Raw genomic sequence first — 15,767 nt, 5'->3', positions numbered from 1 at the left:
ATGGGTGAGGCTGCATACATTCTTGGAGTTAAGATTTTAAGAGATCGTTCGAAGATATCGTTATCTCTTTCGCAAGAAACGTATATAAATAAGGTTCTTGAACAATTTCGTATGCAAGATTGTAAATCCATAGACACTCCTATTGCAAAAGGTGAAGGATTGAGCTATAGACTGTGTCCAAGGACTCCACAAGAGAAGGAACAAATGAAACATGTTTCTTATGCTGGTGATGTTAGGAGCTTGATGTATGCTATAATGTGTACAATACCTGACATATGTTTTGCAGTTGGAATGGTGAGTAGATACCAATCCAATCCAGGTCAAGCACATTGGAAAACCGTTAAAAGAATACTGAGGTATCTAAAGGGAACTGCTGATTACAAGCTGAATTACCAAGGAAATGATCTGTGACTTGAAGGCTATTCAAATGCTGATTGGGGAGAAGATTTAGATGAAAGAAAATCTACCTCTGGATTTGCTTTCTTACTGAACAATGGCACCATATCATGGAGCAGTAAGAAGCAAACGTGTATAGCCTTGTACACGATGGAAGCTGAGTTCGTGGCATTATCAGCAACAGTATAGGAAAGAGTTTGGCTTAAGAGATTTTTGGATCATTTAGGTATTATTGAAAATCCATTATTGGTTAACTGTGATAGCCAAGCAGTTATAGCGTACACTAAAGATCCAAAATATCATGGCAAGACCAATCATATAGATACCAAGTATAACTTTGTCAAAGATATGGTTGCACAAAAGGATATGAACTTACAGTACATATCTACGCATAGAATGATAGCAAATTCTATGACAAAGCCAATACCTAGAAATGTGTTTTATGGTCATGTAAAATCTCTAGGATTGCGTAGAGTCTGATGTACTGGATTGTAATTTCCTTGAGTTGTTCACATTTATGAACTAGTGTTTTTTCATCATTAATGACTATGAATATTTGTTTGATCTTTATGCATCTTAATGCTCAGTGCATTACTTTAAGTTAAGAAAGTATGTCGGACAGATATAATATTAGCCCACTCACGCAAGTAATCGCCTCTATTTACTATGTGATAAATAGAGATGAGACGGTTTTAAGCTTATTATCTAGGTGATAATTGAGAGCTCAAGCTTCAAATATATATGTCACATTAACTAAGTGTTAAGATGATGACATAATATTTACTATGTTCGAAAGTAAAATACCTCACATATTTTACTTTATTTGTCTAAGATGCCATATGTGAGTTCTGATGAATTTTGTGAATGAATACATACGTGAACTCAAGTTAGACATTGGGTATGTCTGAACTATCATCTGTACGGTATTAAAGGTGTAAACATATGCTCCATGGGAAATGAGTTAATACCGTAATACGTATTTCATACTACGTATGCATGAAACAACCAATAAGAGTGGCAAAAGTTTAATCTCAACTTTTATGCCGTGTGAAACTCTTGAGGAAAAGAGTTCCTCAATTTGAGTGCCCTCATAACTCTTACTTATTCTCAAGATTTCTATTTAGTGTTTGCTATCTTAGGATGTTGCCAATGGTCATGAGTTGATTCGATCTAATGGGACATTTCTAGAAAAGCAAGCTGAACTAAAATTGAGAGTTTGAAGGAAAGAGGAAGATCAAATTTGGAGAATCACATTGTAGTTTTTGTATTCACTAGTCGACCAATTATGAATGCAGTTTATATATATATAATTATATAAAAGAGATCAAGAGATATAAATGTGATCGATCAATCTAGGGTATTACATACTAAATCTACTCAGAGTGTGATGCCCATTATGAGCTACTATATATTCTTAACAGATATATGACAATGAACTTTCAAAGTATGCTAGTCGCACGGATTATTCACCAGTATAAATGTTGAAGAGAGGTAAAGAGGATCATGTTCGGCCCACCATGTGCGAGTGTGAGATAATGATTTTAATTATTAACGTGATGGGCCTAAGTTGGCCCGTCCGCCCATATTGGGCCTAAAAGCCTGGCCCACAAGATTATAGCCCATAGATAAAGGGATACGATGAAGGGACATGTTTATTTTTGAAGGGGGACGTATATAAGGGGAAATAAAGAGGAAGGAACGCACCTTTTGAAGTAACGTACGTTCCTCCTCCCTCTCTCACTTGAAACGCTCCAAAAAGAAAGAACAGTAAGCAAAAGGCAACACCCATCTTTCCTTCAAGGCGAATTGGCGTCATCAGATCGAACATGGCCAAATTATCTTCCTCATATCGCATCGGTGCTTAATATATGGCTAACAAGGTATATTCGATTATGTGATGTGCCTTAGGATTGATAATGCATGTGTTTTTCCCGGGCTCGTCTTCCGCACAAGTTTAGAGATTTGATTTAGTGTCGAATCCGGTTTTTGGAAATCAGAAATTCCCTTCATATATAACTAGTAATACATATTTGAAAACACTTTAATGTTGGGTGAGGCAATGTAGCTTTGAAGGCGCTACAGCTATTAAGGTCGTGGCCCTAGAGCTTGGGCCAGCTTGCTCATCAACTTAGGTCCAGTGTATAATCTTAGGAATAAACTTTTTTACATTCATATAATCCAAACACTACAAAATGAGGGAAAAATAGGGATAATAAGATGGGTTGATAAGATGGATATTCACTTATATTTTTTTATTCACGTTTAAATTAACGGCGGGTTACACGTAAGATGTCGATTTGTTCCTAAAACATTATTATAAAAATATCCATGGTGTTGTATAGTTGCGGAGAATGAAACTTCATTAACGGATGGGGCTAGGCGGGCCATGGATAGCCCGGCCCAAAATCATACCCGATTTGTTCCTCCTCCGAACAGTTTTTTTTTTTTTTTTTTTTTGAATCTACCCACCCATCTTAGCCAGTCCAAACCCGCTCATGTCCGATCAATTTCATAATTACATCACCGTTGATTTTTCTGAGTCTTTGCAAGAATTTTCTTGGCTCATTCAAGTTTAGTTAAATAGTGAATTGAAGTTTCACATCTCGAGAACTTCGAAAACACTTCCAAAAAAGTCGACCTTTCTAGAAGATAATCGCGAAAAGCCCACTATGAAGGCTTTACGTCATCGAAATAGTAAGTGAACTTCATTTTCAATTTGTACTGTCGTGAATACAAAATGAAAATAATCCAACACGCAACATAAGACATCGGCGGCGTAGAATGACTTTAATAATAAAGCGTCTTTATATGACTTTAACACTACGACTATTGCCTATTAAGTCTTGCTCGATAATCTAGTTTAACTTTGTCGTTTAGATAATCCCGTACTAAGATATATCTAAAATAGTAGTCATTAATAAAATCAAAATAATTGTACGAACCAACGGAATAATCTCATCTCCAACAGTCTAGAGATTCAAATCCTTATGATATTCTAAACCATTCGTTCAACAAATAAAATTAAAATGTTTTTCATAAGTGTACGATTCGATTCATGTCAGAAAATGAAGCTGGAGAAATGAGAACTTTTATTGAAAATTACGTTAATTCGGCAGGGTTAATACGAAAAGACGGAAATTTTGGGGCCGTGGATCGAATTCACCAACGACGAGACAACGCGAGGCAAGAACAAAAAATGAAAAAAAAAAAAAAAAAAAGAGTGAGCGCAAGTGAGGGCCCCGTTCGGATATTCCGATTTTTATCTGGCGATGCTGCTGTCCATACACGACCAAGGGAACCCCCTCGCTACACGAACCTCCCCGAAGATCGATCGAATCGCGCTCGCGCGGAGAACGAGGGAGAGGCACGGAGATGGCGGTGACCAATGCGTCGTGGGTCGCGGCCAGCCCCTTCTGCCTCCTCGACTCGCCGGCGGCCAAGAAACCCGCCGCCGCCGCCGCCGCCCCTCCTCCCGGCCTCCTCCTCCTCGGCTCCGGCGCCCGGGCCGCCCTCGGCAGGAACGCCGGCGTCTCCTCCTCCGCCCGGCCCCGCAGGAGCCCGGCTCCGCTCTGCCGCTGCGGCGGCGGCGGTGTCGAGGGTGCCTCCAGCAGCTCTTGCTCCGATTGGGACTGGAACCGGTGGAGCCGCCATTTCTCCGAGATTGAGCAGGCCGAGAGCTTCGCCTCCGTTCTCAAGGTATGTTCCCCCCCCCTGGACTTGAATGATTCTGAATTGGGTTTCTTTTGTTGATGATTTCTTGGCGATTGGGTTGTTCTCCCAGTCTACTTCTTGTGGCTTGTCTTGTGAGATTTTGAATTGGATTGTTGCTTCTGAGTGGCTTACTAAGTGCCCTTGCTTTTAGCTTTTACCTGGCGTAATGTGCTCTGTGTGCAGCGTGATGTGATAAACCAGAAGTGCCTTTCTTTCTAGATTGATGTAGGTGATGTTTATTGCTTTCTTTTATCCAAATATCATTGGGCGATGTCTTATACTGCTGAAGAATGCTAATTGGCACGAATTGTATAGTCCTTAGGAAGACTGTTAGTTAAATTTTTATTTTGTGGATTTGGCATTTATTCAGTCACTCCAGTCTCCCCTGCAAAAAGCTCAAAATGATGTAATATTGAAATTTCTTGAATCTTCTTCCTCTTCGTGGTGCTAATATCATGGTTTACAGTTCCAACTGGAAGAAGCGATCGAGAAGGAAGACTTCCATGAGGCTGCAAAACTAAAGATGGCTATTGCTGAAGCTACATCGAAGGATGCTGTTGCTGACATCATGGCTCAGTTGAAGGTTCGGCCACTTCTATGTTTGCTAGAAGCATTTGCTAGTTCATTAACCAGTCCGCCTTTTAGTTAATCTCCTGTTTACATGCAGAATGCAATAGAGGAAGAGCGTTATCATGAGGCTTCAAGGTTATGTAAACATACGGGAAGCGGGCTGGTAACTTTCATCATCTTTATGACATTACTTTGTTCATCTTTATCTTCCTGTTTTCCATGTTTATTTGATTCTTATGACAATGTTATCTTTTTGGTTGTTGAGTACCCTTTAAAATTCTTTTATGATCTTTACTCCTTTTGAATTCTGTCTGAGGCCCAACATAACTCAGTTTTGGTTGTCTTATTCCTGTTTGGTTGCGTTTACGATTGTCTTATTTTCATGTACTTCTTTGTGTTCATGTCATAGGGTATTATGTCTCAATTTGATTTTGGTTCAAGTTCTTCTAAACTATCATTAAATACTATGCAGAGGGCCTTTGTAAAAGGAAGGCCGTTCTGCTGAAACAGTAGGATTTGCAGTATGAAAGAATTTACTATTCCATTGTTTTGATCCCTTTCCATGATATCGACATTTTGCCAGGTGCCAATGTTTGTCGTGGGCCATCATGTCATTGTTGTTTATCCTGAATTAATTTTATATTTGATGCATTATTGGTCATCAAGTTAGTAATACGCTTTTCATGTTGTCAGCAGTCGAATTACAGTGACATGTCCTATCCTTTGAAGAATGTAGTGGAGTTAATTAGTTAATTGTCTGTTCGTATTGCCACACCTATTTCCTTAAACAGGTAGAATGAAGAACTGCGAAGGTTGCAGCTATGCTGAACTATTTTGAATTCCACTAACAATTTCACCGCCTGTTTTTGGCAGGTGGGCTGGTGGGTTGGTTGCTCAAAAGACTCTAATGATCCCTTTGGCCGACTTATACGCATAACTCCCAGTGTGGGCAGATTTGTTGGAAGAAGTTACAGTTCGAGGTTAATTTCTTCTGACTATAGTTTATGCAGCATTCATCTGGACTGGGTGGTGATTAATATTTTTGTTGCAGGCAGTTGGTCACTGCATCTCCTGGAACTCCAATATTTGAAATTTTTGTTGTCAAAGATACTGACGATACATATCAAATGCAGGTGATGTGCTGCTGATTTATCTTGGTACTTAAGCTTCAAATATTTGTGCCTTGAGCCTCTATAACTGGCCGTACAAGTGTGATTACGCTTTTCGATTACTTTGACATGATGGCAACCTTGCATGACTTTTGGTAGTTCTTTTGTACTGATACATAATTGAAGTTCAGTTTCTCTGAGATGCGAATCTTCTACATAAGCCCACCTTGTTTCTGGTAGTACAAATCGGTACATTCAAGTGAACATGGACATTGTTCTTAAGTCCTCGTATTTTTCTTTCCTTACATGTGGACCCTTGGTGATATCTTAGAGTTGCAGACTGAGTTACTTGTTTCTATTATCCTAAAATATTTTTCTAGTATTTTCTACCCCAAAATCATTCTAGCTGCATTGTAAAGTAAGTGAAAACTGCTACTTTGTGATTCCCCTAGTTCTGTTGAAGTTTTTGCGAAATGCTTCTGATGTCACAATGTTGTTAGGTAGTGTATTTGCATCGAACCAAAGGGAACTCGGTGGCCTCCACAAGCTCCTCATCAAAATCCTCAAAAAGCCAATCTTCTAAAGTTGATGAAACATCAGTTGCAGATGTACAAGAAAATGAGTTGAAGACCGAGACGAATGATGACAAGGGCCTGAATATTGAAGGAGCGACTGAGGAAGGGATAAAAAGTGTAATAAACTTTTTGAAAGATAGAATTCCTGGACTGAAAGTGAAAGTTATGAATGTTGATGTAGCTGAGGAAGTTATTGAGGACAGCGATTCCGTCAAGCAGTTAATGCAGGACGATGATGAAGAAGCAGTTCCTTTGGAGAATTCAGAAGATGAAGATGGTGATGTGGAAAATTTCCAGTCTGATGAAATCAGTTTAGGTGAAGATAGCAGTGTCAAAGAGGATGAAAAAGATCTGGATATGAAGTTTTTTATTGGTGGGGTAGTGCATAATGAGGACACACCTTCAAAGGATGAGTTTACACGTCTTCCAGCAGAATTAAAGGATATAGAAAGAGATTCTTTCATGCTACATGTTCCTAGTAAAGGCCTTGGGCATGATGGTGGAAATAACAAAGTATCCAAATTGAAAGTTGCAGCAATAGCAGCTCAAGGTGTATCTGAATTGATGCCCCCTGATGTTGCAAAGGCATTCTGGGCTGCAGACAAAGTTTCGCCGAAGGTGAGATTAAGGATTAGAGCTTTGATCTTAGAATTTAGGATTAAAAGAGTATACATCAGAACATTTGAAATTTCCCATACTCTACAGTAATTTTTGTTCCAGATAATATTCTAAAGAAACCTCTTAGTTAGCAGAAAAGTTGTATTTAGCTGAATAAACACAAATGTTGTCAGTCTCTATGAGTGTAAGCTTTTGGTGCCTTGTCCTTTTTTGTACATTTGTTGGTTAAAATCATTATAATACTTACCTTACCAAAAAAAAAAAAAAAAACACACACACAAATGTTGCCAAAGAAATTTGATCAACAGCAGTATATTTACTTCTGTTCAGTGTCTTTGTGCTCTGGTCATGGAGAATGAAAATACTTGAATTCAGTTTCTGAATATGATTGGCTTTCACATAAAACAGAATACTATGGTATTACAGCCATGCATGCGTCTTATACTTTTCAAATATAGGTGCATGAAAAAATTGATTTTGTTTCCATTATCTGTACTCATGTTTCAAACATTCCATCACTATGAACTTTCTCTTGTTGTAGGTTTCAAGAGATGTTCGGGAAATCGTCAAACTCGCAGTTACTCAGGCAGAGAAAAGGAATAAACTATCTGAATTTACAAATTTCAGTCGAATCACCACTTCCAAAGGCGATTTAGATCCCTTTGATGGTACGCTTTAGATTATCGATTTTCCCTTTCTCTCTTGTCCTCTTCTTCTTTTTACTATGAGAAACCTGGCATTAAAGGACATTTGCTTGATAAAATCTAGGCTTATATGTTGGTGCATTTGGCCCTTATGGTACTGAAGTGGTTCAACTGAGACGCAAGTTCGGACAATGGAATGGCTCCGATAATGGTTCATCGGAGGTGGAATTCTTTGAATATGTTGAAGCAGTGAAGTTGACTGGGGATCTCAATGTTCCTGCTGGCCAGGTCTTTTATATTCATGTCTTTGGGATGATCACAAAGGATTATGTATTTACTTGTTTGTATCTATATATTATGCGAGGATGCATCTAACTTTGAGCTAACCAAAAGTATGATTGTATAGGTTACATTTCGTGCCAAAATTGGGAAACGGGGACGAACTTCTAATCGAGGGATGTTCCCAGATGAATTAGGCGTGGTAATCTCTCTCTCTCTCTCTCTCTCTCTAGTTGAGGATGTGCATCCTGATGTTTTAGATTGCTTCTTTTTCAAGGGGTACTGTGTAAATTGTCTTGGGTTTCTTCTCTGTAATTTCACTAGATGGTACAGTAATACAATTCTTTGTTTCTAGCTGCTGCTAAATTCTGAGCATAAAGTTTCCGTCCACACCTTTGTCTAGTGTACTTGAAATGACAATTTTAGCATCTCAACAAACAACATGAAGATATTTCATTTTTCTTGCTTTGATATCATTTCTGGTCAGTATAGGTGCCAGAAAATTGCCAGATTTTGTGCATGGTTCCCCTCCACACTGGATTGCGAAGACCTTTTGATGTTTCTTTGCATTATGTCCGTGATGGGTAGATATATTAAACCATGGAATGCTTTTCTTTTAGGTTGCAAGTTACAAAGGTCAAGGAAGGATAGCAGAGTTCGGATTTCGCAACCCAAAATGGGTTGATGGTGAGCTTCTTCAATTAAATGGCAAGGTAACACCGTTTCCAAGATCGTCTGTTGGCACAAATTGTGTATAACAGGTCATTTATGTCAGGTATATGTTTTCTTGTTCTGATTTCAAATTATAGGGCATGGGTCCATACTTGAAGGGAGCTGATCTTGGATTCCTTTATGTGGTACCTGAGCGGAGTTTCCTTGTCTTATTCAATCGCCTGAAATTACCTGAATGAGGCCATAGCTATCGAGCATTTCTCGTTACCCTTTTTGATGTGGTAGAGAAAAGAGATATCTACTGAAAATATCTACTGAAAAGGCGGAGCATAGAGGTCTTTGTCCATAGTATGTTTGATCTGGGTGGAGGATCAATAGCCATTAGGTACTTATCTCATCTTGAGAGGAAAGTTTTGATAGTATTTCTTGATGCTTTCTTTGTATTCAGCCTTTTCTTGTAGTGTTTACGTCTTATATGTATAGTTTTTTCCCTGGCCAAAATAAGGACTGAATCTACTCTAATCCAATGAGTTGTTGAGTGCATATCAGTTTACTTTGTTACAATTTATTTCTCAAGCTAAAGGAGGATGACCAGTGATCAAATTGGCATGTAATGAGATATGGCCTGTGATATACGTGGTAGTGAGACATTCTACTTCGACTCCTTCCTGGGTTTTCCGTTCATTGGAATATGACTCATGAATTTGTCTGATGTCGTTTGATAGTCTAAACTCTTGGGTTTTTTTCTTACGGTTTTGGAGAAAATTGTCAGTTTTGCTGGAGTCATGTTAATTTGTTGGATACGTTCTCATTCTTCTGAACTAAAATTCATGCAAGTGCCGCTGTGCCATGTATTGCTGGCAGATAATTGCTAATAGTAGGATGGAGTGCTCATGATGGTAAGTAATGGTGTCTGGGAATACTTTTAGTTGGGTCGTTTAGTTCTTGATCTGCTGTTGTGCTAAGAAATCGATGTCGGCAGCTCGTGTACATGATCTTTCACATTGCTTGAAGATATAACATGGGGCAATGGAGGGTTTTCTTATTGTTATTCAAGGCGTTAAAAGGCAAGAAACCATATGATGGGGAGTGAGGATGCTTTCCTTGATTCGTTTCAATTGCATTCTTCTATTGTCTTCTCTGTTTCCTTTTTTTTTCTTTTTGCCTGTGGAGAATGTTTGTTGAAACCAGGTGTCTCGCCGGCATCGCTTCGAGGTGAATTATTTGATGCGTCTTTTCCATCCACGATATCTTCTCATTGATCCATCTTTTGATTGCACCTAGAAAAGGGAAGACCAGCAGAAAAGCGGGGGAAAGGAAAAGAGGCATCTGATTTTAGGAAGATAAAAATGAAAAAAGCTTGTGAGTTATTTTTGCCTTTTTCCCCACAAAAGCATAAGGCACTCCTTAAAGCACAAAGAACCTAATAAAGCATCACTTTTGGACGTGCAGAAGTGTCCGTGGCCAGCTAGCTTGGACTTTGGATCCAACCAAGGCCAATTTGAGTTAGACTTCTTGTGAAAGGAAAAGATTTTTTTGTTTTTTTTGGGGGTCGGTCTGAAAGGAAAAGATTAAAGAGTGCTCTAAGTGCCCGCCACTCGTTAGCCCTAATTTTCTGTTTCAAGTAAGTGGGAGCTTCCTTAATGATGTAATTCTTCAGTTTTCGAAACACCTCAAAAAGTGTTATTTTTTTTAAATTCTAGTTAAACTAATTAGTCCCTTAAGGACAGTTGTCAATAAGACCCTATAATCGAATAATAATTGGATAAAAATCACACAAAAAAAAAAACAAAACAAAAATCTTCTCCATCAGAAAGGGAAAAAATAAAATATGAGAAGGTGTCGGTGAACCAAAAGCTGAGAAATGATGGCACAAATTTACCAGACTCTTATTAAAATTTCCAGTAAAGTAATTATTAATGTTTTTAACCTACGTCAACGAGGCTAATTTCAAGTGCACGTGCCATTACTTGTCGGCTTTTAATTGATTGGGAGTAGGGATGATTGATTCCTAGTTCCTAAAAATTGAAATTGGGAGCGAATCGGTTAGTCCTAGGATAGGGAATCGGACCACACCGATAGTTCGGTCCAGTCTAATGGAACCAATAACTTATTTTTTTCCCATTACTTTTTTTTCCATTACTTGGGACTAGATCAACGAAGTGTTTACTTCACATTTTTTTAAGAAATAATAAAATAAAATAAGCATATTCAGTCTGTCCGATTCCCCCTTTAAACCAGGAATCGGACTGTCTGAATAGTAATTCTATTTTTAGGAATCAAGAATTGAATTGATAATCTCAAAAACCATATCAAATCAGCTAATCCAATCTGGTCCAAGCAAAAAAAAATAAAAATTCTTATCCAATAAAAAGGAAAAAAAAAAAAAGTGGTAGTAAATCAAAATCTGTGAAATGATGGCACAAATTAAAGAGCCTCTCGTTAAAATTTCAAGTAAAGGTAATTATTCATGTTTTTTAACCTAAGTCAACGAGGCCAATTTCAATTGCACGTGCCATTACTTGTCAGCTTTTAATTCACTACCCTCCTTTTTTACTTGTATAGCGAAGGGAGAATGTAATATACCATTTTTGTACCAATTATAATTTGGTCGTGTAATATACCATTTGCTTAACAACGAAATATTAGAAAGGTAATTCAAAATTTAAATTAAGTGCCGCATTTTTTTCACCATCGCCATCAAGGTAGCTTTAGAGCTTTCTTCACTTTTTTTTGGTGTAGTGGGGGTAGGTACGCTTTGCTAATAGAAAGCGCATCACTTTAAAGGTGCTCCAAATTATGGTACCATACATACTGTATAAACAAAAGAAAACTTTGGCTCGTCGAATGAGATTCGGTCTATCATTATTTTGTCGATATTCAATCATCACCGTTGATGATAATGGTTAATTGGAGGTGTTGCTCAAAGAGTCAGAATTAGATGATAAATTACTACGACTTAAGTTTTCATATGTATTAGATATATTGAGGAGATTCATTATTCTCAAGTTTTCAATTCTTAATATCTGTAGCCAATCCACATGTTCAATGTCATTCGCATAGGTATTGACCACCTCCCTCCCTCCCTCTCTTGAGTTCTAGCAGCCGGAGATATTCTTGTCACGAGTATATAATATATATAACCGACCTTTAGTCGGTGTGTCGCATAGTGTACACGTGGCACTCGCGAGTGGAGCTTACGTGGCAGGAGTGGACCCCACTTTGCGCGTGTGTACGTCTCTCTTTTTCGCTTTCAAGAGAGTGGAAACTGGGAAGCTCTCTCCACTCGAACTCAAAGCTTCCGCCTTTTTTCTCCCTCCCTCCCTCCCTCCCTCCCTCTTTAAGAACCCACCGAACCAGAAGACGCCATGGAATCGACCACCGCCACCGCCGCCACCGCCGCCACCACCACCACCACCGACGCTCAAAACCACAACCAGAACCACCGCGGCAGCATGGACCGGCCGCAGCACCGCGGAAGCGCCATGAAGAAGTCGTCGTCGCGGGACTCCGAGACCTCAACTGCCCCCGACTCCCCCCGTCTCTTCCACTCTCCCCTCAGATCCGAGTTCGGCGACCCCCCCGAGTCCCCGCCCTTCTCCTCCCCGGCCGCCACCCTCGACAGGCTCCCTCTTCCCGACGACTCCAGGGCCATCGTCGCCGTCGACAAGTACACCCAGTGCTCCCCGCTCCCGTCGCCCCTCCCCGACGCCCAGAAGCCGCGCGAGGGCGCGAATCACAAGCCGCCGCCGCCGCCGCCGCCGAGGTGGGGGGCGGTGAATTGGGCGTCGAAGGAGGAAAGCGCGCATGCTGCGGCCGCGGGGAATGGCGGCAGGAGAGGGAGGAGGGAGGAGGGGCGGTCGACGGCGGAGACGGCGGAGACGGCGGAGACGGCGATAGTGAGGAGGGCGAAGGGGAAGGCGATGGTGAAGAGGGCGGGGCTAGGGTTTAGGATTAGCGAGATGATACTGTGCCTGATTTCGTTTTCGGTCATGGCTGCTGACAAGACCCAGGGATGGAGTGGCGATTCGTTTGATCGCTACAAGGAGTACAGGTGCCTGCCTTTACTCTGTATTTTCTTCCTAAATTTAGCTTCTGATTGAGAACTATCATCGCGTCCATTATCACAAAAAAATGCATGCTTTATTTATCATCCTGAGCTTACCAAGAAGCTTGTTCTCCGCAATAATTGATTGTTCAATCGTATAGAGGAATTCGCAATGATACACTTCTCTGTAGGAAGGAAAGGAGGAAAAAAATCTATTGGCTTTGCCTCCGTCTGGAACACTTTTGAATTTGCAGAATCAGATTCAGTGATGCTTCGCGCTAAAATGCTCCCCTTTTCTTTGTGGGTCCATTCTGGAGGTTGTAGGTTCAATGTTATCGTCTTGCTTCTAAATGAAGCTGGCTGCTAGCAGAGAAAGAATCATTGTTGTCTCTTGCTTTAGATCATTTGTTGCTTCTCTGGCTCTAGGTTTCACAGGGTTCTGCTTCTTCTCTTTATCCTAATGAGAAAGCTGGTTTGATGGCAGGTTCTGTCTATCCGTGAATGTCATTGGATTTGCATATTCAGGGTTTCAACTGGCTTCCCATTTGATCTCTGGGAAGCACCTCCGCCACCACCTCCGTTGTCATTTTGATTTCTTCATGGATCAGGCAAGTCGTGCAAGTATATATTCCCTTTCAGTTCTGACGTTTGGTGTGCAGTGGAACTATTCTTTGCTCCTCTGCTTTTGAAATTGTGATGTACACGAGTGTAGAATCACATAGTATTCATTACACTCGGACCCTCTATGTCAGAATTCATAGTATGGAGTTTTGTCTTCTAATGCTCTCGAGGAGTTGTATTCATCATTTGATTCTTTATTTATCCATCTTTTTGGTCCTCTTTTGGGCATAGGAGGAAAGATTAATTGCTGTATGCAGAATGGTATTGTTAATTTGGCAGAGGCTGTTGGGAAGTCTGTGTTGACTTTTTATATTTGCTGTCTCATGCTTAGATCGACCTTAGGCTTGCTCGGGCTCTTGTTTGAACCTCTTCTTTATGATGATACACGTGTTTAGACCTTCCCATTTTAGATGATGGGCATGCATACTGAGTGGGACGGTTCTTCTGATTCAATTGCAGATTCTGGCGTATCTCTTGATAGCAGCATCGTCCGCAGCAGCAACCCGAGTTGTTGACTGGGAAACAAACTGGGGCAAGGATCAGTTTACGGAAATGGCGAGTGCTTCAATATCAATGGCCTTCCTGGCTTTTGTATCCTTTGCCTTAAGTTCCCTTGTCTCTGGTTACGACATGTGTACTCGGGATCTTGCTTGACAATGAATCTGTTCAGCTAGTAGAATGTAGAATGTGGGGGAGACCTAATTCTTCTCCTCTTACTTTGTTGCTTGAGTTGTACAGCAGGCAAGATTCATTCCCAGTATTGTGGCTATATAATAAGATGAACGCAAACGCAGGGGTTATCATTGCACTTAAATTTTCTTGTAGGTTGTTGGAATTCTTATTATATAAGATAAAAAAAGTTCCTATGGTGGTGGAGTTTATTTGACGACGCAAGAGGTAGAGCCACTATCTCATGAGATAAGAGAACGCTGAGGAAACCGCGGGAACTGGAGCTTCATGTATTCGAAAGTGCAAAAGGTAGGCTGAGCCCACGAGTGGGGTAGATTGCTGCTAACGTAGAGGGCACGACACAAGGTATTTCTCAGCTTGTGTTACATTACGTTACCAGCTATCATCATAGTCATGACGAGGTAGGTAGCTTAAGTTTAAATTACACCTCTAGTCTGGATTTGATTTGTGAATGTCGTGAAATTTACGGGCGATATGTACATATGTAGCTTCTTTCTATCTGCATCATTGGCGTGGTTGATGGACAACTTTTGTCTTGGTGACTCTTGTATTGAGGGCCTATGACACGTACAATCGGCACCGAATTGAGAGTTGGTCCTCGTCGTTTATGATTCGGAGAGAAATGTCGAATGCCATAGATGTTCTGTTTTCGCAAGATCAGGGGAGCACCGTAATGAAAACAACGTTGTGTTAGCTCTCTATATGCATTGGAAACGGGCCCCCGGACTGCTTTGTTCAGCACCCAGGGCCTTTTCTTGGTTGCTCGTCTTTCCACTCCTTTTCGGAAGCGATTGCCCGCGAACTACTCGCAAGGTGATTTCAACTTCCGAGCTATACGACATTGGCAAAACGATGCCTAAATCTCGAGGCTGTGGCAGAGCATATCGAGTCGACATCGTCGATCATGTGAAAATAAAATAAAATCACAAGTTTAAGAATAGACATTAACCATCGTGCATCGAGTCTTGTGAGAGTCATTCTCTCCTGATTATCTGCAAAAATCTTTTCGGCCGGCCAGCAATTTTGAGATGCTCTTGGAGACGTTTTGGATATCAAAACGGTTTGAACCATTGTCGATATTGGAATTATCGACCCTTAGCAACTCTTCGGCGTTGTTGTCTATTCGGGTTCGAAACGAAAACACTGGATCGGGAAGCCCAATGAAAAGAAAAGAACAAAAGCTCAAAAATTGAAATCGAGGTGAAAATTGAGATCACTTCCCAAATCAAATTAGGGAATCGCGGATCTTACCATAAATCTAAAATCACGCTTATTTTTTTGTATGTTATATAATAATGCGTGGGCAGGCTACAAGTACCGCTGACGGACCTAAGGAAAATACTTTTTGAACGTGACTCCCATGTTGCATCGGGAACAACAACACTTTCAACCAAAGATAGAAATCGAGATACTCGTGGCATTTCCTTTAGTTATTCTCATTCGTCGTTCTTAGCTTTTTCTTGTATATACTGGCGCCAATAATAAATTCAAGTAAAGGTCCTTGACGTGGGAGAATTACCAAAAAAGTCATAAACCTATTACGATTGTGCCAATTTAGTCATAAATTATTTTTTTTTTGCCAACTTAGTCCTAAACCTTTTACAATTGTGTCAATTCAGTCCCTCCGGCCAAAATTGGCCAGCCGGTGGACGTGGACGCCGGCCGGCCAATGAACGATTTTTTAATATTTTTTTTATTTTTTCGATTTTTTTAATTTTTTTTCTTTTTTTTTCTTCTTTTTTTTTCTTCCTATCTTCTTCTTCCTTCCCGGCGCTGGCCGGCGGCCGAGCGAGGGCCGGCGAGGTCGGCCTCACCGGCCACCGGCGAAGGCGAG

General features: G+C 40.4%; 2 protein-coding genes across 2 annotated transcripts; both read left to right on the top strand.

The window, feature by feature from the left end:
- Window positions 1–3,671: 3,671 nt before the first annotated feature.
- On the top strand, window positions 3,672–9,258 carry LOC104426272 (protein EXECUTER 2, chloroplastic). Its single transcript, XM_010039266.3, has 11 exons — window positions 3,672–4,092; window positions 4,574–4,690; window positions 4,775–4,840; window positions 5,551–5,657; window positions 5,729–5,810; window positions 6,287–6,979; window positions 7,521–7,647; window positions 7,748–7,911; window positions 8,030–8,104; window positions 8,523–8,615; window positions 8,712–9,258. Exons 1-11 carry the CDS (start codon window positions 3,769–3,771, stop codon window positions 8,811–8,813), a joined length of 1,950 nt encoding a protein of 649 aa, XP_010037568.2. The 5' UTR covers window positions 3,672–3,768; the 3' UTR covers window positions 8,814–9,258.
- A 2,637-nt stretch (window positions 9,259–11,895) lies between these two features.
- On the top strand, window positions 11,896–14,437 carry LOC104426271 (CASP-like protein 4A3). The gene is made up of 3 exons (XM_010039265.3): window positions 11,896–12,628; window positions 13,107–13,230; window positions 13,703–14,437. The coding sequence occupies exons 1-3, from the start codon at window positions 11,943–11,945 to the stop codon at window positions 13,895–13,897; spliced, it is 1,005 nt and encodes a 334-aa protein (XP_010037567.2). The 5' UTR covers window positions 11,896–11,942; the 3' UTR covers window positions 13,898–14,437.
- Window positions 14,438–15,767: the final 1,330 nt, after the last annotated feature.

This window comes from Eucalyptus grandis, chromosome 11, assembly GCF_016545825.1.
Source record: "Eucalyptus grandis isolate ANBG69807.140 chromosome 11, ASM1654582v1, whole genome shotgun sequence".
Taxonomy (NCBI): domain Eukaryota; kingdom Viridiplantae; phylum Streptophyta; class Magnoliopsida; order Myrtales; family Myrtaceae; genus Eucalyptus; species Eucalyptus grandis.
This window is presented reverse-complemented; position numbering and strand designations above follow the sequence as displayed.